The sequence below is a fragment of the Colias croceus genome, chromosome 8 (genome assembly GCF_905220415.1).
Source record: "Colias croceus chromosome 8, ilColCroc2.1".
NCBI lineage: Eukaryota > Metazoa > Arthropoda > Insecta > Lepidoptera > Pieridae > Colias > Colias croceus.
In genome coordinates, this window is record NC_059544.1 from 9272782 (window position 1) to 9297010 (window position 24229).

Consider the following 24229-nt stretch of genomic DNA (forward strand, 5'->3'; position numbering starts at 1 on the left):
GCTTACAGCGATAAGACCCTCATCTGTTAACTAACAAAATAAAGTAAATCACATGTTATTACTTGTATAGCCCTTATTTTCTAATCCTGTATTTAGTGTGCAATAAAGAATTTTTCAGTCTTTCATTTCGACGCTCGAGTTGCATAGCAAAATGCAACTGAGACTACGATCCAAACCGCAATATAACATATTATGTATCCTTTTAGAGCCACGATATACCTACACAAATTTAGGGATTAAGGAATTTAGTTACTCTCTTGCAGTGACTATTGAAAAGCATCTCATGAGCCCACTTACTAATATTATAAATGCGAAAGTAACTCTGTCTGTCTGTTACTCAATCACGCCTAAACTACTGAACCAATTTGCATGAAATTTGGTATGGATATATTTTAATACCCGAGAAAAGACATAGGCTACCTTTTATTGCGAAATATGTACCATGGGCGAAGCCGGGGCGGACTACAGCTAGTTTCTTATAACCACTTACGCACTCATACAAACATGCTACATTATACTCGTACATTATACATTGTCCTAACTTCCAAGTGCTTCCATTGGGTAGATTCATCTCATGGATTTCCTGAGCCAGTTACATTCTGTTCCAGGAGTTTGCGTACAAACTTTACGAGAAACTGAAACTGCTAACAGCGAACTTTCTACTACCTATATGTAGATATGCACTGCAGTACCTATAATAACTGAGTTAACTGTTTTAAACTATCCGCGCTTTCTGACTTTTTGAGCGAAGATTAAATTAGAACTAGTTACCTACTAATTTTACTCGCATGTTAGTAGAAACGCACGACTCGCACGTCATGGCAACACCGTCACGTCATGGAGTAAGGCGACGATTTTAGTACCTTTGACACGTGTGCTCGGCACACACGATATTTTTTTTTTTAATTTTCCTTCTTTCAATTTCTAAATTAAATTAGGTAGGTATAGGTACACAAATTTACCTTACTTATAATTTCGCTACATTTACCACTGCTACAGTTAAATTTCATTCAGTTTCGATTTAAATTCAATAGAACTTCTGGAAAGATAATTCCATTTATATACCCAATGTTTACATACTGTACAATAGTTATTCTGTGACAGTAGTACAATGTTACAAATTACAATGCGTTTCTTCAGTAATAACCGTGAAATACCGTGTAAGCTTCACAATTCTAACTTCTAACGCGTATCACATTGAATAGACAATCGATAGCAATGTATCGATGTTTCTATTTCCATATTAATGGCATCATTATACCAATAACGAAATTATTATACAAACGAAACGATATTATAGGACGTTCCATTTTTTATTACAATATTATTAATCTTATTTCTGGGCCAAAATAATATTTTCTATATTAGCCGCGACGCTAAGGAAATCAAAACTTAAATGAAAGTTAATATGTTTTCATATTTGAAATTAGCAAGAAAATGGAGACGAAACTTACAAATGTCTGAATTAATTTTGTAATAAACAACATGCTTGAATGTTTCAGTAATTATAATTTAATTATACATTAACTGATGTTTCATTTGTTTCTCAAAGAGTAAGCAATTGAGACTAACATGTTCCCAGTTTAAGTAGTTTAATAATTTAGTATGTACAGCCTTTAATTAAATGTTATTATTTAATGAAAGAAGGATTATAACAGTATAATAATCTATACTATTATTATAAAGCTGAAGAGTTTGTTTGTTTGTTTGAACGCGCTAATCTCGGGAACTACTGGTCCGATTTGAAAAATTCTTTCGGTGTTAGATAGCCGATTAATCGAGGAAGGTTATAGGCTATATATCATCACGCTACGACCACCAGGAGCGGAGCCACGGGGGTGAAACCGCGCGGAGCAGTTAGTAATTAATAAAGCGAATATTTGATTAAATACTGCTTATAACACATACAATAGCTTATAACTACAAAAGAAGTTAAACTGATTTATTCGTATGAATTATTACAATATGAAAAACCGCAAATACCGAACCGCAGGATTTAATATTTTAAATGTTTTCAGACCTTAAAAGATATATTGCGGGATCGAGAGTTGGGCAAAGTGGTCAGAAGTCAGAAATACTAAAAAATTTTGACCAACACTACTGAGTAGTTCGGCTGACCAGAACTCGGAAGAATAGATTGCCAAATTTTATATTTTCATACATTAAAAAGGGGCATTACTCGTAGTCTACGGTCATTTTGTTTAGTCTGTGGTGTCTGTCAATCAGTCCTCAACCTCATTCACAAGCTACGAACGATTACGCGCGAAAATATCAAACATGACCTTACGTAGGTGGACATCCGTAAGTGATTGCCGCCAAATGACACGAGGATTTCAAGGAGCAAATAAAAATGAATAACATATTAATTTATAATTACATAGTAAAATATAATAGCCGTCTTGGTGTCTAGATTTTTAAAACTACGCAACGGATTTTGATGTGGTTGTTATAATGTAAATACATAGAGGGATTCTCGACGTAGGTTCTAGTAATAGGGAAAGCTTGTAATCATTACAAAGGCAACTTAATAGCATAAAAAAGACGGACATTTATAAGTAAAATCATAATTTGTAATGTTCTCTATTTTTTTCATTGTTATAATATAAACTTTGAAAAATGTTGAACGTAAACTATGTAGGTACGTATTTTCTTAACGTAGGTATTTAGAATAGTTTGAACCAAGAAGCTTATATCCTCTAATACACTGGAGATTGCACTATGACCATTAACTTGAAACAAGAAACTATGACATTCAATGACGTCAGTCATGTTATTTGTCTCTTTCTGTCGAGTGACCACGCTGGTTTGTAAATTCAGGATTTTTCAAAATAGAAAAAACTAAAAATCATGGTCTATAAATAATAACGACATATATTTTTAACAGTATTTATATTATAATATTATGGTCATACTTTATAGGTAGGTACATACAATTTCAATTGGTATAGAATGATAGTTATAAATAACTTTTGGCTACAAAGCTTGGATATGAACCGATATATAGCATTAACATCCTTTGTAAATAGAGGAAAGTTGTGTTTTGCATCAGATGCTGTTTACCAAATTGTTAGCTACTCAGATCTTCTTTTTAAACGCGTTGCTTCGACGGGTCAATTTCAAGCCAGAATCATCAAAGAAAAACTGTTTATAGCAGCCTTGCACAAATTTCAGCTAACTTTACAAAGTTTATTTTTCAAAAGGTATTTTTTTCTGGGTCGTAATCCTCAGTAACCTTGATGGGCACATATATTTCTTTTTATTTTACTTTTTGGAAAGCTGAAATACGTAAAACAAAAAAATATGAGGTAAGTTAAAAAAGTATAAATTTCAATGTAAAAACGAACAATCTTATAACTACATGTGAGTGCAATACCGATGTCATGTGTTGTTTCATTACTAGTAACAATCTTTAAAATGGTGTTCTAAATTTTCATCATAATATTGTTATTACAATAATATATTCTCTTCGCTATCCATAAAAACTCGTCATCATGGTTACCTTACTTGTTAAATCTGTTTATTGAAAACTTGTTGAAAAATGATAAAGTATTAGGGAAATAACAAATTTAACATGACTGCTTACTAAAATGATGCTAAATTAGACAATTTTTGCCATTGAAATGATTCTAAACAGGTAAATGCAGGAGTATTGAGAAATATTGTAAATAACGTAAATATACACTTGCCTGTGAAATTCTATGCCAGAATTTGGTGTCCAAACACTTCTGCAATTTTGCACAATACAATGCATTCTTTATATTCGGAAAATATTCATTAAATAAGCAACAATATTAACTTAAATATTCGAAGCGACGCAATTTTTTTGACACACATGCCATATTGACAAAGTGAGAGTTGCTACAATTTTATTATGGTGACTACCCATAATCAGGGAGTATCGCTTTTTAATAATTGGTTCAGATACTTAGTTTATTTAGTATAAATAATAATTGTCTCATCCAACAATGCTTCTGAATGACGTTGTTGGCAATTTATCAACAAACTCATGTACAAAAACTAACCTTTTGCACAGAATATTACAGCATACATAGTAGCCTTGGGAAAACTTCGTATTAACAGTGGCAATACTAAGTTAGGTGTGAAAGTGATAAAAAACATGAACTGGGCAATATTTTCTTGTTACACGTCAATGTTCATACCGAAATCTCCAGTGTATTAGATATAAGCTTCTTGGTTTGAACAATAAACAATTACCACAGACAACTTAAAACAATTCGATATCTTCATCGACCAATAAAAAACATTCCACATTTAAAAATGTGCCCATAGAACAAAACTGTACCATAAAGTACGAGCATAGATAAGGTAAAAATGAAGAATTTCAATTTTCCAACACCTGTCCTCCGCTAATGGACTAACGGTGAACGACCACGCCTGATAACTAATAGCCGATACCACTATTACGGGATTATAAATAACTTGCTGTGAAATTTAACATTGTGTAAAACGTTGATTTTTATTAGATTTATTATGTCGTTTAGTTATTGTTCCTATGAAAAAATGCTGTTTGAAGTCAATTTTGCGTGAAGTTCTTTGACTCGAATATTATGTTTATTCATTAATAAACATAATATTCGATAATGATAAAAAAACATTTGATGAGGAGGATACATTTATCCTCCTCATCAAATGTTTTTTATCATTTATAATATAGGATTCATCATGGGATAATTGAACTAACTTGAAAGTACTTTGATGTTTTTCTTTATATTGACACAATATTAACAGGATCTGTAATAATATAAGGATAATTTCCAATGTATCCAAACTTTCACGAAATAATAATATTTATTTATGCCTACATTAAAAATACATTGTAATAATGGAACGGAATAAGAGAAATCTTAGATTCCGCATCATTGGAGCGACTCTTTGAATGTATATCGTGATGTATGATTTTTCCGTGTTTTAATAAAAATACCTTTTAAGACTTCGAAATGCGAATAGCCATTTTACGTCGTTGTTTATATTTTATCAAAGTTATTATCGGAAGAAAGTTTACGTTTATAAAGTTCGTTCGTTCTTTGTGAATATTGTCAAATAAATTTTATTTCAAACATATCCTGATTACAATGATAAAATAGAAATAAACACAAATAATTCGAATACTAAAAAATATATATTAAAGGAACCTCCATATAGCGAAGTAGCACTGTTTCTCACGAACATTTCTACGAACTCCAAGCCCCCACAATATTATATTGACTTCATTAGAGACTTTTCGACGATATTAATCAACTCAACTAATATTTACAGCTATACATGAACAGTTTCGCGAATTTCAAATGCAAATGGATTAAACGCGAGTGCGATCATAAATTTCACTTGATAATATATAACGCGATTTCGTCCAGCAATTTTCGCAGATGTCCGTAGCAAATAGTCAATGTATTTTAGCATTGGAATAAACCGTATTAGCGGATGAAATTGCACTGAATGTTGTGTTCAAATTTACCTAACGAAGTTTCTACTATGTATATTCTACACCTAACTTACGAAAAAAGGTATCCTTTTTCGATTTTTTCTTTTTATATGTACAAATACTAATCTTAAATAGATTTAGTTTAATTGTATATTATATAAGCATATATATAAGCATTTAATTAAAAAACGATTAATTTGAACTTGAGATAGGTACTTTTTGCACAAGATGATAAAGGATACTATGAAAATGTATGAATCATTAAATCACCAAGAATACATAACATATTTTGAAATATACATGACAATGGTACTAATTTGTTTTTGGTATCATAAATAATAATAAAATTACATACATAGTCAACATAATTACTTTATACTTCAAGTTATGAGAAACTCAGATTGTATTCATTCTTAAACATTATTTCAAACTCAAACATTTATTTATTCAATTAGACTTCTTTTAGAAGCACTTTCGAATCATCATTACATATTTTTACATTTACCATTTATTGCTAACTTTGTTTCACAAGTATGTAAATCATCTTATAGTCAGATTGGTGATAAAATTAGATATGCTTACTTGTTATTATTTCATGGTAAAATTGATAAATTTTGAAATAGGATACCTTAACCAATACATATTTTAAAATGATAGTAGAACTTTAATGCTATCATGAGAGTGAAGCTTCTAGCTGAAAAAGATATGTTTAATATTTTATTTTACACACATTGTATCTATTTATTCCACATTAAAGTTGAGTAAAAATAAAAATAATTTTATATGGCTATTGTATCAAATACTAGTACACATACTATATTGTACAATTATTTTTTAACCGACTTCAAAAAAAGGAGGAGGTTATCAATTCGGCCGGTATATTTTTTTTTTTTATGTATGTACACCGATTACTCCGAGGTTTCTGAACCGATTTACGTGATTCTTTTTTTGTTCGATGCGGGATGGTGTCGAATTGGTCCCATAAAAATTTTATTCGGATAGGCCCAGTAGTTTTTATTTTATGAGCATTTTTGTCTGTAGGTATTTGTAAATTTTGCAAGTGCAAGTTTGAAGTCGGTTGTTTTTAACGCAGTTATCACTTGTTAATTTTATGATATGAAGGAGATGTTTAAATAGTTCTTATCTTTAATATATAATTCATCATATAATTTTTATCCTAAACTATCTAAAATAAAAACAATCAAAAAGTATATTAGAAAAGCTTAAAGGGATTCTTATTAGATTTTTAAACAACTTTCTTTCCTTCAAGTTATACTTTAATAAACTTTTGTAGGTATAGATTGACAGTTTATGTTTATGTTACGGTACATATCTAATATATAAAAATCAATGCCACTTTTCGTTGTAATTCCATAACTCGAGAACGGCTGAACCGATTTCGATAATTCTTTTTTTATTATATTCCTTGAAGTACGAGGATGGTTCTTATGTAGAGAAAACGTTAATATGTACCACGGGCGAAGCCGGGGCGGACCGCTAGTATTTAATAAAAAATAAATATTAACCAAAATAATGTCTCAAAAAATAGTATGTAAATTGAATACTTTGTGAAAAATTAATATATTAACTAACTTACCTTAGGCAGTTTAGCATATTGTCCTGTTCTGACATCCCTTATGGTGGCAATGTCCAGCATTTCCACCTCCATGTTCTGATCAGTCCAGTACAGGAAGAAGCCATTGGGATCCACCCGCAGGGTGACTGGAAGACCAGTGCCTGAATCCTGAAGACATTATTATATGTTTCATTTGTTTGATAATAATAGTTTTTTATTATCTTTTGCCAATAAACTGGTTCATTAAGAAAATTTGTGATTTTTGCAATTATCATCAGTTTTTTTAGCTTTTCCTGACTTCTTAGTATAATTCGATAACTTAACTGAGTAGTTAATACAAAAGTTTATACATTTAACTGCTTACCATAAATAGTTTAGCCATAAATTAAATTTCACAGTATTTTAGAAATTTATTGTTTAAGAATTTACATAAATTCATGATTTACATTGTCTTATCTAGGGTATACTATTAACGTTATAGTAAACGAGTAAAAGTTGTAGAATAATACCTCATCCCACTTGATGAATTTCTCCCCTTCTTGTAAAGGTTTAGGCACTTCTATCGGCTTCAAAGTTACACCAGATGATCTTGTAGATGTAGTCATTGTGAATAACAAACACTTATACGGAAATCATAACACTATCACGGATAAATACAGTCATCTTCCTCCCAACACTCAGATCTATCTGAGATAGTTATCAATGATATAGTAAAGGCACAAGTCACACACGAACACAGTACAGTCTAGACCGACTAGCGATAAGAAATAATTAATGTTCAAGTGCCAAAGAAAGTTCGCTTACGGCTAAGAAACAACAAATACTTTCCACATCTTACAGGGACACGACAGACCCGTAGTGTACCATCGAAATTTTAGAAATGTCAAATTGTATCCAGTTACCAGAATGAAGAAGGAATGAAGCTCCAAAGAATAATAATTATAGAATTTAAATTGTATAAATTATTATTTATTAGTCTTATCACTAAATAATTGAAAAAAAATTTAAGCAAATAATCAAATTCATGCTTTAATTTTATTTTAGTGATTTTCTTTCTTCGTAAACATATTTATTTAATATGGCAATATTATTCTGAAGCGTGTGTTCCGATTGTGTCCAGACTCCAGACCACGTATTCCATTGTCAGACAGTCAATAATCTTTATTGGGATAAATCAAGCATAATGATTCTTATATAGCAACACATGACTTTGATTCTTTTTATATTATTTATTTATATACAATTAATTCATTATTTCTAAGTCTATATTTATTACAAACTTAAGTTCGAATAGTATGTTGTCTTGCAGAACACTTTCAAAGTTTAGAAAAAATGACAACGTCATTGTCATTAGCAAATTGCAATGTCAATGGACCGAAAGAAAACAGAGGCCGCTTATTTTACGTTGTTGGAAACAAAATCGATTAAAACACTTTTATAATGATAACAATTTTCTAAAATATAATCAGAACAAAATTATGGATTCAAAATAGTTTAATTATACTGAGTTACGTTTTGCAGAAACAAAAGAATAGATTTCATATTTTCTACAAAATAACTGTAGTATAAGCATAATAATGGCAAATTCCGTAAATATTTCAATTGAAGCACCTATAGAAAACCAAATACAAGAAATAACCTACGATGGACAAGAGATTTATCAAGCGTATGTATCTTTTACATTCAGTTCCTAAAACGACCTGATATATAACAAATAAAAGCACAGTGCTTGTTATGTTTTTGAATTCCTATTGTATCTCAAGTACGATTTTCTATTTAACAAGTGATAACTGCGTTAAAAACAACCGACTTCAAACTTGCACTTGCAAAATTTACAAATACCTACAGACAAAAATGCTCATAAAATAAAAACTACTGGGCCTATCCAAATAAAATTTTTATGGGACCAATTCGACACCATCCCGCATCGAACAAAAAAAGAATCACGTAAATCGGTTCAGAAACCTCGGAGTTATCGGTGTACATACATAAAAAAAAAAAAATATACCGGCCGAATTGATAACCTCCTCCTTTTTTTTGAAGTCGGTTAACAAATACAATTCAAAGCTTGTCAGTTATGTTTTTCATTCAATAGTTTGGATTATAACTTTATTTATTGCATACAATGATGATTTCTCTGATAAAACAAGAAGAATATCATACAGAATTCATCAATATTCCATTATCATCATTAGGAACATATACAACTTCGTAATTTCACTTTTCACAGGCCTCTGTCAATGTCAGAAAATCTGGCGAGATTGGCTCAAAAGATAGACTTTTCTAAAACCGATGATGACTTCTGTAACATCAAAAAAGAAGGGGAAACCAGTTCAGATGTAAAGTCAGAGGAGGATAAGGACCCAGGCTATCAATCTAGTCTATGGCCATGGGATTCTGTGAGGAATAAGCTGCGAAATGCTTTGACGGAAGTATGTGTGCTTGCTGATGTATTGAGTATAGCAAAGGAGAAGAGATATATGGTATGTTTCTAGTTAATTAAGTCACTACTCTTCTGTGATTCTAAGTTCCAGCAAATTCAGTTTTTCAAAAAGCATTCACTTTTTGAAAAACTGAATTTGTTGAATTGTAAGTTGTGTGATGATTCAATAAATCCATTCTTTTTCACTTAAAACAATATTTATTTATTTATTTAAAACATTGATAAATTAATGATAAATAATTGGTATTAATACTTTTTAAGTCATGAAACATCATTGAATTGTTATAAAAATGATATTTATTTCAAAATTGAATATTGATATTTAAAATAACTTCTTAATTCTAGGTGTTAGACCCAATCCAAGCAGATCAAGTAGAAAGCCGTCCGATGGTGCAAGTGTACGGACGTAAGAAGGCCCTCTCTGCCGCAGGGGCCGTCCTCCTCAACGGTGTCGAGAGGCTCCGGGCCAGTGAAACTATGAGGATGACGCGGAACATGCCAGACTTTCATATAGACCTGTTGAGGCTTCGTCAGAACTGGAGATTGAAGAAAGTGTCGAATACTATTGTGGGTGATTTGAGTTATAGAACGGCTGGATCAAAGTTCAGTCAGACTGGTGTTTTTGAGGTAAATTGAATGTTAATCATATAATATTTCGTTTTTGTATGTTCATGCACTTAAAAGAAAACATTAACTATATAATGAACAAAGAATGACAAAATAAAATAAAATAAATCTTCAAATTAAGTTAATGTTTCATTTACAATTTATTTGTCTTTACATATTTAATGTGTAACATTATAGATAACTTAAATTAGGCGGTTCTTAATTTTCTTTTTTCCTATTTGACCTTTCATATGAATTACTTACTATTAACTATTATTTAATTTAAAATTACAAATAAATAATCTGTAAACATTTTCAGGTGACAAAAGCACCTGAAGAACAGATAGCGCAAGCGATGAGTATGAACGCATCAGGGCCGGCGCCGTCCGCGTTGCGCGTCACCGTACCGCCCGAGTTGCAAGGGGTTGCGTTTATATCTGTTTTGTGTCAGAAAGGTTTGTTAAATTTACTTATATCTTGGGAGAATGTAGGTTGAATTGTATCTTAAGTTGCACATTAACATTTTTGTTATTAAATACATATATAAAATTAGATTTATTTTTGGCGTTTTCTAGAGGACAATCAATTTATTAGTAATCAAATGTTATTATCAGAATAACCACAGCAAAAATATTGATAAATAGCAAAGAATTTTTAATGTATTTTGTTCTTAGTACTTTGGAAAAGGAAACTTGTTTAGTTATGGTTAGCGTAGTAAATAATCACGTTTTTATTTATACAGTATGGTTGCTGGTATGGTCAGAAAAACTGGCACAGAATTGAAAAACAATAATTATTCAATGGTATTTATTTTATTCCATATTAATTACTATATTTCATACCATATATGTTCAAATTTCTAGAACAAGAAGACGTAGTAACCGCAACAATTAGTTCGTCAGCGATCAACTGCCCCGGTACTCTGCTAGGTGACGGGGCGGATCTCCACTGGCAGCAGAAGCTTGAAGCAGCACAAAATGTGCTATTCTGTAAGGAACTGTTTGCGAGGCTTGCGGCTGAAGCTGTGCAATTGGACGCGTCTATACCGCACATGGTTGTGGGAAACCAGATTATGGCTACGGTGAGATGGTTTTTATTTATACTATTTTGTACATGGATTTTAATTCCTATAAAGATTTACAGGGTGGATATTGTAATTTTGTAATGTTACCACTTGAATGGAATGTAATAATGTATAATGTAATTGTTAAACGCTTTTCTTTAGCCTTTATATGTTTGTAATCGGCTCTTCTAGCAAAGATTTAGACCCACTTGAAATCGACAGACTTAATTCAAACTTTGCACACTTATCAACAATTGGTGAATATACACTAATTTCATGACTATAAGCGTATTTCTTTTAACCATGATATTTGTCTATTAATAAATTGTGTTACATCTGTGCTCGTGCTTTGGTTTATGGGTTTTTAGTCAGAAATGTAAATTATGTTGCAATTTTTGTAAAATACTTTATAATTTACAGGTATTGCCAGGCATTCAATTGTTGATCGGACTGTGTCATAATAACAGACAAAATACCAGCAATGGCACAGATAATGTGAAGGTAAGCAAATAAAAATAATAATTGAGTTCAACACTATATTTATTTATTTGTATTTACAAGGTACCTTACAGCTAATCGTACATTTTAAATTAATTTTTTCATTGTATAAAAGTAAAAACATGAAAGTAATGTTGTTCTTTTTCGAGGGATATTTATGTTATACTTTATTTTAGCTGCTATAATATAATTCTCATAATAATGAAGGTTTTGAAGCGGAACTTCTTTAAGTGCATTGAGAGTAAAATTTCAAGTTCACGTTATGGATATACCATCACATCACGGAGTAAAACGACGATATTGGTATCTTTGAATATTGTCAAAGAACTTTTCTACTTTTCACTTCACTTCTTCTACTTGGCATACCCCCTTTTTTTAACCTTCATTTTCCCTATAAAGTTTATCATAATAAGACGTTCGACAGGTGGAATTTTTTTTTTTTTTGCCTATGTCTCGATCCACAGTCAGAAAGCGCGTCCAACAGCAAGTCGGACCACGACCACGTGCTAGAGCACTCGCTGCACCAGTTGCTGCGCGCCACGCACCACGCCAACACGCACCACCCGTTCCCGCACCCCGCCACCGGCCCGCTCGGGCCCAGCAAGCGACGATCCCTGGCCGGTATATATTATTGAAGTTCATCGAGATAATAGTACTACGTATGGAGGAGACACCACGAACAAAATCTGTGCGCCATTTTTTTGCTCTAAGTTTTAAAAATTATTATCTAGTTAGGTACTTACAGATGAAAGTTATTCCTTTGCACTTGGCCGTATTATTTGTGCAATATCGTAACACACACGAAGGCATATATTTGATGAGTTTCACTTTTAAACAAATAAAAAATGAGCGTGCAGTTACGCCATATGGCGTATGTTGAAAGGAACATAAGTGATGTAGGCGGTGTCGTTTCCATATGTATATCTCAATGTTGAAGTTATACTTCTTTTGGCGCGATGAAGAAAAATGATGAGAGTGAATTTTTACGATGCGCGCGAACACCGACACCTAAATTTAACAGCATGAAGTTAGTTCTAGGTGGAATGAAAATTAATAACTATGTTCAAGTTGTATATTCTAGTATTTTTTTTCGATACGCCAAAGAAGTATAACTTCTAACGCGTGTAGGTACATAAGTACACGCACTCTTTTTATTTATTAATACTTTATTACTCTTAAAATCATGATAATAATACTTAATCTAAGAATACATTAGAACGATTGGCGGTCTTATTGCTATGCAGCGATTTCTTCCAGACAACCGGATGTACGGAGAGAAATTAAATTAGAGGAAAGGTGAAGGCCTTACTAGCTGTGCTCCGCGGTTTCACCTGTATTGCTCCGCGCCTGTTGGTCTTAGCGTGATGTTATATAGCCTTCCTCGATAAATGGGCTATCCAAGACCGAAATATTTTTTTCAAATCGGACCAGTAGTTCCCGAGATTAACGCGTTCGAAAAAACAAACAAACACACTCTTCATCTTTATAATATTAGTATACATAACAACGAACCATACAATACTATTCTATTAGAAGTTTAATGTTTTCTCTGAGTTTCTGCTTGCTCTTACACAAGAAATATACTATGATCATTTTTAAATAGTTAATACGCAAAAAAATTATATAAAATTTATATAAAACTAGTGGTAAGACCCGGCTTCGCCCGTGGTACATATTTCGCAATAAAAGGTAGCCTATGTCCTTTCTCGGGTATCAAAATATCTCCATACCAAATTTCATGCAAATTGTTTCATTAGTTTAGGCGTGATTGAGTAACAGACAGACAGACAAAGTTACTTTCGCATTTATAATATTAATATGGATATAAATAATGCGTAATATTTAAACGCTTTTGTTTCTAGGTCCAATGGCGGCTGATCGACACGAATTACTCGAAATGAGCAAAGAACAGTCTCTATTGGAACAAATCATACAACAAGCTCAGCATTTCTTCATGAGAAGACGAAGTGAATACGTTTTAGATACTATTGCTAAAGAGGTACATAAATTATACTTTTTCTATGTATATTTATTTCTTACAGAGAGTTGATTCCTGTCAGTTTAAAAATACAGCTTGTATAATATGATAAATTGCATATTGACGTCATCAATAAAAAATAATTAATTAATTCATTAAATAAAATAAAAAATAATTCATTCATTAAATAATAATTAAATTTAAAAAATAAGTGATATCTCCAATAAATATTAAAACCTTTCTTAGAGTGATAAATAATAATTTGTTAATAATATATTTTGTTTTGCAGGTAAAAGATCCCCTAATTGTTTCACATTGGAACGCCCTCAACAGTCCAACACAGTCCTGTGTCAAAATCAATATCATGGCCCACGCGTAAGTTTCAAAAATATAAAAAAAAATCTACAAAAAAATTGCTTTTCCTTTATTTTGTGATAACTAAAAGTTTACAATTTATTTGCTTCTCCGGATTTTATAAAAAGGAATAGATCTAGGATTGTTTCATTCACATATTGTGAGCAGTAAAACTAAAATCAAGCGTTCAAATAGACATTTTTTTGTTTATTTTATTTAAAAATCTTTTAATTACAGTTATGACGCAGTATGTCGCACTTCCCTCGTGGTACATGTCGGTGAAAAAACGCTAAAATGCATATGCCGAGATGGCAAAGTGCGCCATTTATCGTATGAACTGCAAGAGTTGAGAGATCTTATTTATTGTCAGGTATGTTCCCTACAAATTTTTATTGTTAGATTTTTGAAGTGTAAAATTTCAAGGTCGCATCATAGAGTAAGGTGACTTATCTTTGAACTTATCTTATCTTTGAATCTTTCCAAAGAAGTTTCACTTCTGACACGTGTGCTCGGCACACACGCACGTTTCCGTCTAGCCATATTTCGTAAGAAAATTAAATAAAAATTATTGACAAAAGATTTTACATTTAGAGATATTATGGAAGTCTCTGACTTCCAAACTAGGTAAAAACCTGTAGGTAAAGGATGAAGAACTTTGTTCCAATATCACTACATAGTATAAAACAAAGTCGCTTTCTCTGTCCCTATGTCGGATGTCCCTAAACTTAAATCTTTAAAACTACGCCACGGATTTTGGTGCGGTTTTTTTAAATAGTTAGAGTGATTCAAGAGGAAGGTTTTAGTAGGTATATAATTTATTAGGTTTTAGACAAAGCGGGCGAAGCCGCGGGCGGTAAGCTAGTAACTCTATATTATATTTTTCACCTAATATAATGAACCTAACTAGGGTATCATTATTGAAAATTACGATCTAGCCTTATGCTATAGGCTAATGAGTAATATAAATCTAACTTATTTTGCTAGGTAAAGTATGTCTAAGAACGTGTCCATTAACACTTTTTTTAATGTATCTATTAAGGCGAAGACACTTCGTTCATGTGTTCTTTATGAATAGCACTCACTATATTACACTAACACCACAGAATACATAATAGTAGCTAAACGCTACAGAACGGACACTCTCCGCCTCCCGCCAAAATTAAACACTTACCTCACCCCGCACGATCAGCCTAAAAATGGTCCGTATTTTTCTGCAAGGACGATACGCAACGAAGATTGACAACATTAATCAAATTGACTTAAAGTAATTTTATTATTTTGGATTTGTGATTATCGTTTTTCGTAGAAAATGGTTAGGTATTGTGCTGTTTACGGATGTATTTCATCAGAAAAACGCGAATTTTTTTTTTACGCTAGTCACAAATGTGCCAACCATAAAGCGTTAACACACACATGTGCAGTTTCTACGGTGTGACTGTCAAAATGATAATTTTGTATGGAGTGTCCGGGGTGTGCTAACACTAAAGTATATAATGTACACGACACAGATATACCAGCACCAGATGACGGGCGTGCAGGCGGTGGGCCGCTGCATGGGCTGGCAGCTGCTCGCCAGCAGCGCGCACCTCGGCTCGGGGCCCGTCGAGCCGCTCGGCAACGCGTCCTCGTGTCTACTGGCCTCGCCTAATGGTAAACTGTACATTATATGACACGACACAGATATACCAGCACCAGATGACGGGCGTGCAGGCGGTGGGCCGCTGCATGGGCTGGCAGCTGCTCGCCAGCAGCGCGCACCTCGGCTCGGGGCCCGTCGAGCCGCTCGGCAACGCGTCCTCGTGTCTACTGGCCTCGCCTAATGGTAAACTGTACATTATATGACACGACACAGATATACCAGCACCAGATGACGGGCGTGCAGGCGGTGGGCCGCTGCATGGGCTGGCAGCTGCTCGCCAGCAGCGCGCACCTCGGCTCGGGGCCCGTCGAGCCGCTCGGCAACGCGTCCTCGTGTCTACTGGCCTCGCCTAATGGTAAACTGTACATTATATGACACGACACAGATATACCAGCACCAGATGACGGGCGTGCAGGCGGTGGGCCGCTGCATGGGCTGGCAGCTGCTCGCCAGCAGCGCGCACCTCGGCTCGGGGCCCGTCGAGCCGCTCGGCAACGCGTCCTCGTGTCTACTGGCCTCGCCTAATGGTAAACTGTACATTATATGACACGACACAGATATACCAGCACCAGATGACGGGCGTGCAGGCGGTGGGCCGCTGCATGGGCTGGCAGCTGCTCGCCAGCAGCGCGCACCTCGGCTCGGGGCCCGTCGAGCCGCTCGGCAACGCGTCCTCGTGTCTACTGGCCTCGCCTAATGGTAAACTGTACATTATATGACACGACACAGATATACCAGCACCAGATGACGGGCGTGCAGGCGGTGGGCCGCTGCATGGGCTGGCAGCTGCTCGCCAGCAGCGCGCACCTCGGCTCGGGGCCCGTCGAGCCGCTCGGCAACGCGTCCTCGTGTCTACTGGCCTCGCCTAATGGTAAACTGTATATTTCTAACGTTGGTCTTAGCGTGATGATATATAGCCTACTAGCTTTCCACCCGCAGCTTCGCCCGCACAGTCAAAGAAAAACCCGCATAGTTCCCGTTCCCGTGGATTTCCGGGATAAAACCTATCCTATGTGTTAATCCAAGTTACCCTCTATATGTGTGCTTAATTTCATTGTAATCGGTTTAGTAGTATTTGCGTGAAAGAGTAACAAACACACACATCCTCACCAACTTTCGCATTTATAATATTATAGTAGGAGTAGGATTTCTTCTTGCAACAATTTATCATATTAAATTTGTTATATAAAACTTTGATTCACAGGTGACAGAATGATAGCAATAAGATGTGAACCCTCAGTTGGAATACAAGTATTCATCGCTCAATCCCCGAAGAAAGACTTCTTTGTCAGTGAACTAGTGCAAGATAAGAAATGGGAGAATCTCGGAGGAGCGTTCAAGGAAGTAAAACTAGAGAAAATGGAAGGAAAGAACTTTTTAAACAAAATGGAGTTACTTATGGCCTGTTTGAGCAGTCCGTCTTAGTTAAGATAAATAAATAAAACAACCATATTGGAATTCATTTGTGTTTTAATTATTATACATAATGAAACTTAGCCCATAAAGTGCTTAGGTACAATGTTAAAGATACACTGAAGGTTGTTGTTCTTCTTCATTTTGATACGACGACTATAAGTAATTAAAGATAAAGGGATCTGTAAACAAAGAAATTTTAAATTAGTACAGTACACATTCAATAGGACAATTTTTAACATTTTCAAGATTATGAAATAATATGAATGCTTGTTAGTTAAATACTCATTATGTAATTTGTTTATTAGTTTCTATTCATTCATAATTTCTAATAGACAAACATGAAATGAGACCACTCACACAAAATTGAAATAGGTATTTTACATTATAGGTACATTACAGGTACATGCATTCATAAATTAAATTCATACCCAATGATAGAATTTAGAATTGATTATAAATTTTTTGCAGTAAAATTCTAATCAAGTTGTTCCACATGTGGCATTTGAATACAGATTTAAAAACAATTTAACCACACATTTTAAGCAATAAAAAATTAATAGCATTAAGCATCTATATATCTGGACAACCAGAAATTTAAGTTTTGCATCAAATTTCTCAATTTTAATTGCTCATCTTTTTGAGAACCGATTAGCCTCATGTACAGAAATATACAACAATTGGAAAAAATGCACGATAAAATATGATACCTAAGACCTAATTGAACCTAGATGACCCTGTTCTTTATGACCTACTTTTCTAATAATAATTTTTCCTCTATTATTTGAGGTCTCATATGAAAATAATATCCTTGTTATGATTCAAGTTGATCCAGTCATGTCAGTTATTAGCAATTATAAAATAAGATGTGTGGCACTCGGGGACTGCCGCGGTAAAGCTATTGCATAGCATGCCTTCAAGCCACACCTCCGTGCCCGTCGGAGTAGGGAGCGTGAGGTTTTTTCGTTACGGAATTTCTGGATTCAATCCCCGCGCTCAAGGCCCGTGATAGAAGCTATGCAATAGCTTAAAAACAATAATATAAAGAATATATTATAATAATGATAAACTAAAACACTCACACTCCCATACTAGATATTCCACATTAGATTCCATATATCAAAGGCAGCACGCACACACACACATCACAAACACCCATGATCTGAGAACATACAATTTACTGTCAGATAAGTTTTACTATGTGAGAAATAGACATGTGTTTATAAACAAACAATCATAATAAGTTTTAATTATTACATGTTTAAGATAACTATAAAACATTTGATAGATTATTTACCTACTTGTTAACTTTCTACTGTCCATAACATATTAATATGTATATAACCAAGAAGCGCAACTCAGGGTCCCAAGACACAAGTATTTCACTTAGTTTGGGACCTACTATCGTACATTAATTGTAAAACATAAAATGGACAAATAAATTTATTTCATTTCAATTAAGAATTTTTCTCAAGATCGTTAGCTATTTAATTTTATTATTTTTTTGTTAAACAACTACCATTCTATTAAGTGAATTAAATCTTATTTTATTAAATATTACTTAACTCCTATATTAAATGCCATTAATGTAATGCTTGTTAAATTGTATTTACAAAAGTACAATCAAATAAGTATTACATTGAGTTTAAACATTACATGAGTACCAACTCATTTTTAAAACAACATGACATTTCTAGGTTAGGTAACCAAGATAAGCATAAATACAGGATTTGTGTCACAAGGAATTCTCATTAAATATTTAAATCAATAGTTTGAAGAGGCCGTACCACATTACTGAGACAATATTGAGAAAATTATAAAATTAAATGAGGCAAATTTATGAGAATATCTTGCAACAAAAATGACTACAAAAACTACTATGTAAAAGTAATAAAAATAGATACATTACCTCTAAGTCCTAAGACATCGACAGAACTCTTCCTAGCATTAAACCCCCAGTATTAGACGAACATTGATTTTTTAACACTCGGAAGGCTTCAGATTACAATTAACATTAAACCTAACTAAAAACTACAATTAAATTAAAATCGACCGATGGGTGACCTGGATCTGCCGTTGTCTCTGTTGCCTGACCCATAACCATTGCGGTTGAAGGAGCGACCACCACCACCGTAATTGTTATAGGGTCTGCTACCACCGCCGGAGCCACCGAAAGAGCGGCCACCACCGCCTCGCCCGCCGAAGTTTCCGCCGCGGCCGCCGCCGCGGAAACCTCTGCGGGGACCGTCACGTTTTCTCGATAATTCTACTTTTAATGTCGCGCCTAGCATCTCGAAACCGTTCATCGCGCTACAAGCATCCTCCGCCTCCTGCATGTTTTCGAATTCTATGAAAGCGAAACCTGGGGGGTTAAGTGCGACCCAGACAGAGTTCAATTTGCCATATTTATCGAATTCCCGTTCCAAATCTTCTTTTTTGATTCCTTCAACTAGACCGCCCACGTACACGCGAGTTCCTCCCGAGCTCATTGTGATTTATTCTAAAATAATAAATAAAAATGATGAATCCCAAGCGACAATAATACAATGAAATGAACAAAACAAGATGTCGTCACGGCTGTAAAGATGCCACGCCAACCAGCAAAATAAATGTGGAATTAACCAATAAATAACAAAGTACGTACCTGATTTTTGTGTATTAGTTTTATAAAGACTTAAACAAGTCTATTTATTACTTTATTTTAGAGTAAAACTTATTTTTTTAAACTAAACACTAAATTTTTAGATGGATCAATACGTCGATGCCTTAGGACCGAATGGTTAAAGGAAAGAACGAAATAAATTTGCGATTATTTGAACGCCGTTCACTCGCATTCAAAATGTTGCTAGTATAAATATTTCACAAATTATCCTCTTTTTCTCGAAACTGTTTACAAATACATCGTTTATATACATATCTATACTTTATTTTTAAATTGATATTTAAAGCCTTTACGTTGATGACAATATTATGACTTTGTATTATTATTTATCAGGAATAAGCAAATGCAAGCATGAACGATGAACGATACGAATGACTCTTTATTTTCCCGCTGAGGTGAACGGTGAATGTTGAAAGTATGCTTCGCGACGATTTATTATATTGCTCTGAGTTCGCGACCGTGGTTCGTGATAATTCGAGAATCGAGGCGAGCTTTAGGCCGCGTTTCCACCTGCAAGAAAACTTCCGCGAGAAATGTCCGACAGTCTGTCCGACAGCAACTTGCAAATCTAATTCCGCGTTTCCACCTGCAAGTAGACTGGACAGGCGGCCTTAGGGCTTTTAGGGGGCTACATTATGAGCTAAAAGCGTATAATTTTATATTGTCTAACTAAAGAAAAGAGAGTTACAAATTAAATTCCTACTACTAAAGAATTCACAAAGACACTTGTAAATATTTCTGATACTTACTGATAAAAATTTCAAAAGCTTAATAATATAAGACGGTCATTCATTTTGTTTCTTTATCAAATTATTCTTCACTCTTCAGTTAGCAATCAATATTATTAAAAATATGTACCATAATATTTTTTTTAATACAATCACATTTTTGTAAATCACTGTATTATCTTTTTTGTAGCGATTAGGTACGCGTGTGGGACAGTGGGCGTATAGCTGCGTCGGGCCCCCGACCCTGTGTAGGTACACACTGAGCTGGCCAAGAGGCGAGACTAGCTTTTGTCCCCATCCTAGGTCCCCAAATAATTAATTAATTAGTATTAATAATTATTAGTATCTCAATGTTAATAATTGCTTGATTATAATAATTTCTTAACATAGGTAGGTACTTTCTTTTATGAAAAATTAGTTATTAGTTATCACAGTTTGAACTTAATACACATTCTTATGTGTAATATTTTTCAATATACAGGTATAAAAAATAATATTATTTTAAAAACTTATTTATTAGAGCCGTACCTATGTGCCGACCTTGTGCTAGTGCCGACTGCCGACGTTATTAAAATAAAATTGGTTACAAGTTATTAGATTAGAGAACGCCAAATGTATTGAACTAAAATGTAAAGAGCGGGTCACCCTTAAGTTAAAATATATTTTAACATAACAATACAATAAAATATCTTACATATTGGTAATGTGACAGTTCGCATTATCTAAAGCTATTTAAATTTAAATTTGCTAAAATGAATAATTCCTTCCTACTCAATCTATACTAATATTATAAAGCTGAAGAGTTTGTGTGTTTGTTTGAATGCGCTAATCTCGGGAACTACTGGTCCGATTTAAAAAATTCTTTCGGTGTTAGATAGCTCATTTATCGAGGAAGGCTATATAATATATATCATCACGCTACGACCAACAGGAGAGGAGCCACGGGGGTGAAACTCCGCGTGGTTTACTAGTATCCAATAAAAATAAAAATGAACTCCTCATGAATATCGATAGAATGACAGGTGGATAACAAAAAATTAAAATAAATAAACTTAATTTCCTTTAATAAATTTTTTATAAGAGTTTTTGTAAAAATAAAAAATGTTGTGTGGTTTTATGAAACCACGGTAAAAGTGAAACTTTTTTTCACTTAACTAAAAATTGGCCGTAGATAAGCAAAAAGGATCCAACCCACAACATGACCGAAAATGAGTTAAATATACCAAATTGCTCGTCTAGGTCAATATTTTCGATTAGCAAAAACAATCCAAGTAAAATATGAATATTTTGACGTTAAATTGACACTGGGTACCAACCCACATGTATGGAGAAGCCATATTTTAGTTTCGTAAAAACAATCCATTCTTCTTGGATCATATTGTAAAACGCTCAGTCTAAGAAACTAACACAAAACTAAAATGTTTAAAAAAATCCAAAAGCATGTGGATCCTTTTAGTTATTTAATTTTTATGATATTATGATGCAATAGATAAATCACTAAAAAGATTCAGAAAGCATGGATCTCTTTTGTTAAATTGAATTTTGTAGAAATGTATACTGGTTTTATAACAAAAACGATTCAGAACATTTGGATAGACTGAATATTATGTATTTAAAGCTTGAGTCGATGCAAAAGTTGTATGTATGGGCGGGCTCGAAAGGTAAATCTTCGGAGGTATCTGATAATGATTTTCAATGACTATGGCCAAATGTTAAAGAAAAGCCCAATTAGACGATTTGGAGTCAATCTTTGACTATTTATCTAAATACTGCCTGGATTTCTATAAATCAATCCAAGGGGGCAATCCAAGACTTCATGACGATGTAGATATGGCGATGAACCGGACTTTGCACACGAAGAAGAATAGTAAATCGGATAGAAATAATATGTTTTTATATAAATAATGAAAAAAAAATTGAAAGTTAGTTGTTTTATTTACGAAATTAAAAAAAAAATAAGGATCTTAGTAGCAATTAGCTACTTTGAATCGTTTTTGCGAAATGAAAATTCACTTATCATAATTGAAAATAGGTTTTATCAAAAAGGATCCTAACACACATTTAGCTGAATATTTCAAGAAATAAAACTAAATTCAATAAAATTTGTTTGTAAGAATAAAATATACATTGACACACACACTTTTCCATAAGAAGCAATTAACACAAGCAAGTCTTTATATGAACAAACACAGGTTAAACTTCAAACTTCAATAACTCAAAAGTAACATTTTGTGGGTTGGATCCTTTTTGGTTATCTACGGCCAATTATCGTATTTGTACGATAATTATCGTACGTATCGTGCGTCACGCGACATGCGCTACACAGGCCAAAAAGTTTGAGACGATGTAATAAAAGTTTCACTTTAATAAATGTTTATTAAATTAATAATTTATTTCTACCGAATAATATCATGTTTATACCCGAAGAATGTGACTGTTTATATTTATTTAATTTAAGGCTAAATGGCAACACAGGCTCTATACAACTATCATGGAACTAAATATTTTATAGCTTACGATACGATCTTGGATACGATTAATCGTAGGCTATTTATTAGGCATAATCTCTATTTCTATGGATATCTCTATGATAGAGACTATCATATGAGCTCTATTTTTACGGATACTCATACATATTATAATGGACTGGTTGAATTTCGCGTAATTTAACGTTTTCATACTTTAATAGCTTACCTATCTCTACTAATACACGCTATGATAATAATTAATAACGACTTTATGCCATAATATCTAAACTTAGCTATCCTTGATTTTCAACTTTAGAAGATATATTTTTTATTTTTAAGGCAATACTTATTGCATACAATTTTGGTTATGGTTATGGTTTTTTTTATTTTTTCTTTGAAGATTTATACAATGTTAATAATTTTGAAAAAAAAAAATACTTTGCCCCCATTATTTGCTTCTCGCATTGATAAAGAAAAATCTATATTATATAATTCACTAATTCTAAGATAGAAATTACTACAATGGTTAAGAAAGTATAACGCATTGTTGAATTTTTCAATGAAAAGGTGAATCAATCAGGAAGTGTTATTAGGTCTCTTTAAAATCGTTTGAAGATAACAGCACGCCGGACATAACAAGTTTTTTATTGGGACCTTTTTACAACTCCTTTAATATAGGTAAAAAACGATAGCGTTTGGCTAGTTATTAGAATACAATACACTCTGGAAAATTTCGATTCATATAATATGCGAATATATGGCGTATCTAACTACATATAATTAGTATTATAATAAAACATGAATCTTTTAATGCTAAACGGAAAAATGGAGAACGACTGAACCGATTGCGTTAATTATTTTTTAAAGTATTCCTGAAGTATGAAGTACGAGGTTGGTTCTTATGTACAGAAAACAAGTACCCCGTGCGGACCTATAGTTTAATAATGAATCCTATGGCTAGTATAGCGCAAAGCTGGAGAAGGGCATTTTTTCAAATGATTTTTTTTAATGCACAAGGAAGGTTCTTATGGAGAGAGAACAGGAAAAAATCATTTACATAAATAGGCTTAGGTAGTGCTTAGGTATGTCCTGAATACATAATATAACCAGACACACCATAGAATGTATATTGTATAGGGTTTTATTGCTACTCTTGATTGCTACCATGAGATACATTAGAGTTTAGACAACTAAGATAAACAACTAATCAGTATACTTGTCTATCAGCCGCCGATAGCGATATCGTATCGCACAGTGTGAAACGCTCGAAGGTGTGCTAGGAGAGAGGGCAGGGAGGAGGAACAACCTACACCGTACACGTACCGACTACAATGTACAAACAAAACCGGCCAAACGGC

General features: G+C 33.4%; 3 protein-coding genes across 4 annotated transcripts in view; 1 reads left to right on the forward strand and 2 right to left on the reverse strand.

Annotated features, from left to right (window-relative positions):
* LOC123693950 (1-phosphatidylinositol 4,5-bisphosphate phosphodiesterase classes I and II) overlaps positions 1–7882 on the reverse strand; it is a 94976-nt gene extending 87094 nt beyond the window's left edge. For both annotated transcript variants that reach the window (XM_045639217.1, XM_045639216.1), the window contains exons 1-2: positions 7529–7882; positions 7041–7187 (exon numbers count right to left, since the gene is read on the reverse strand). In XM_045639217.1, coding sequence (XP_045495173.1) covers positions 7041–7187; positions 7529–7624 — 243 coding nt within the window. In that variant the 5' untranslated portion in view covers positions 7625–7882. The remainder of the gene's footprint in view (positions 1–7040; positions 7188–7528) is intronic.
* Positions 7883–8392: 510 nt separating this feature from the next.
* LOC123693640 (mediator of RNA polymerase II transcription subunit 17) lies at positions 8393–17062 on the forward strand. The gene is made up of 12 exons (XM_045638826.1): positions 8393–8685; positions 9250–9502; positions 9808–10089; positions 10388–10523; positions 10932–11149; positions 11552–11632; positions 12094–12250; positions 13492–13628; positions 13897–13982; positions 14199–14331; positions 15470–15611; positions 16805–17062. The coding sequence occupies exons 1-12, from the start codon at positions 8597–8599 to the stop codon at positions 17023–17025; spliced, it is 1935 nt and encodes a 644-aa protein (XP_045494782.1). The 5' UTR covers positions 8393–8596; the 3' UTR covers positions 17026–17062.
* LOC123693641 (RNA-binding protein Rsf1) lies at positions 17053–19818 on the reverse strand. The gene is made up of 3 exons (XM_045638827.1): positions 19658–19818; positions 18923–19513; positions 17053–17195 (listed from the first exon to the last, which is right to left on the reverse strand). Exon 2 carries the CDS (start codon positions 19500–19502, stop codon positions 19056–19058), a length of 447 nt encoding a protein of 148 aa, XP_045494783.1. The 5' UTR covers positions 19503–19513; positions 19658–19818; the 3' UTR covers positions 17053–17195; positions 18923–19055.
* Positions 19819–24229: the final 4411 nt, after the last annotated feature.

Bases quoted from the DNA above. Each gene is read 5' to 3' on its own strand.
- LOC123693641 (XM_045638827.1), bottom strand. From the start codon at position 19,502: ATGAGCTCGGGAGGAACTCGCGTGTACGTGGGCGGTCTAGTTGAAGGA.
- LOC123693640 (XM_045638826.1), top strand. From the start codon at position 8,597: ATGGCAAATTCCGTAAATATTTCAATTGAAGCACCTATAGAAAACCAA. The intron at 10,090-10,387 runs GTAAATTGAATG...AAACATTTTCAG, and splicing joins GTCAGACTGGTGTTTTTGAG to GTGACAAAAGCACCTGAAGA. The intron at 11,633-12,093 runs GTAAGCAAATAA...CTCGATCCACAG, and splicing joins ATGGCACAGATAATGTGAAG to TCAGAAAGCGCGTCCAACAG.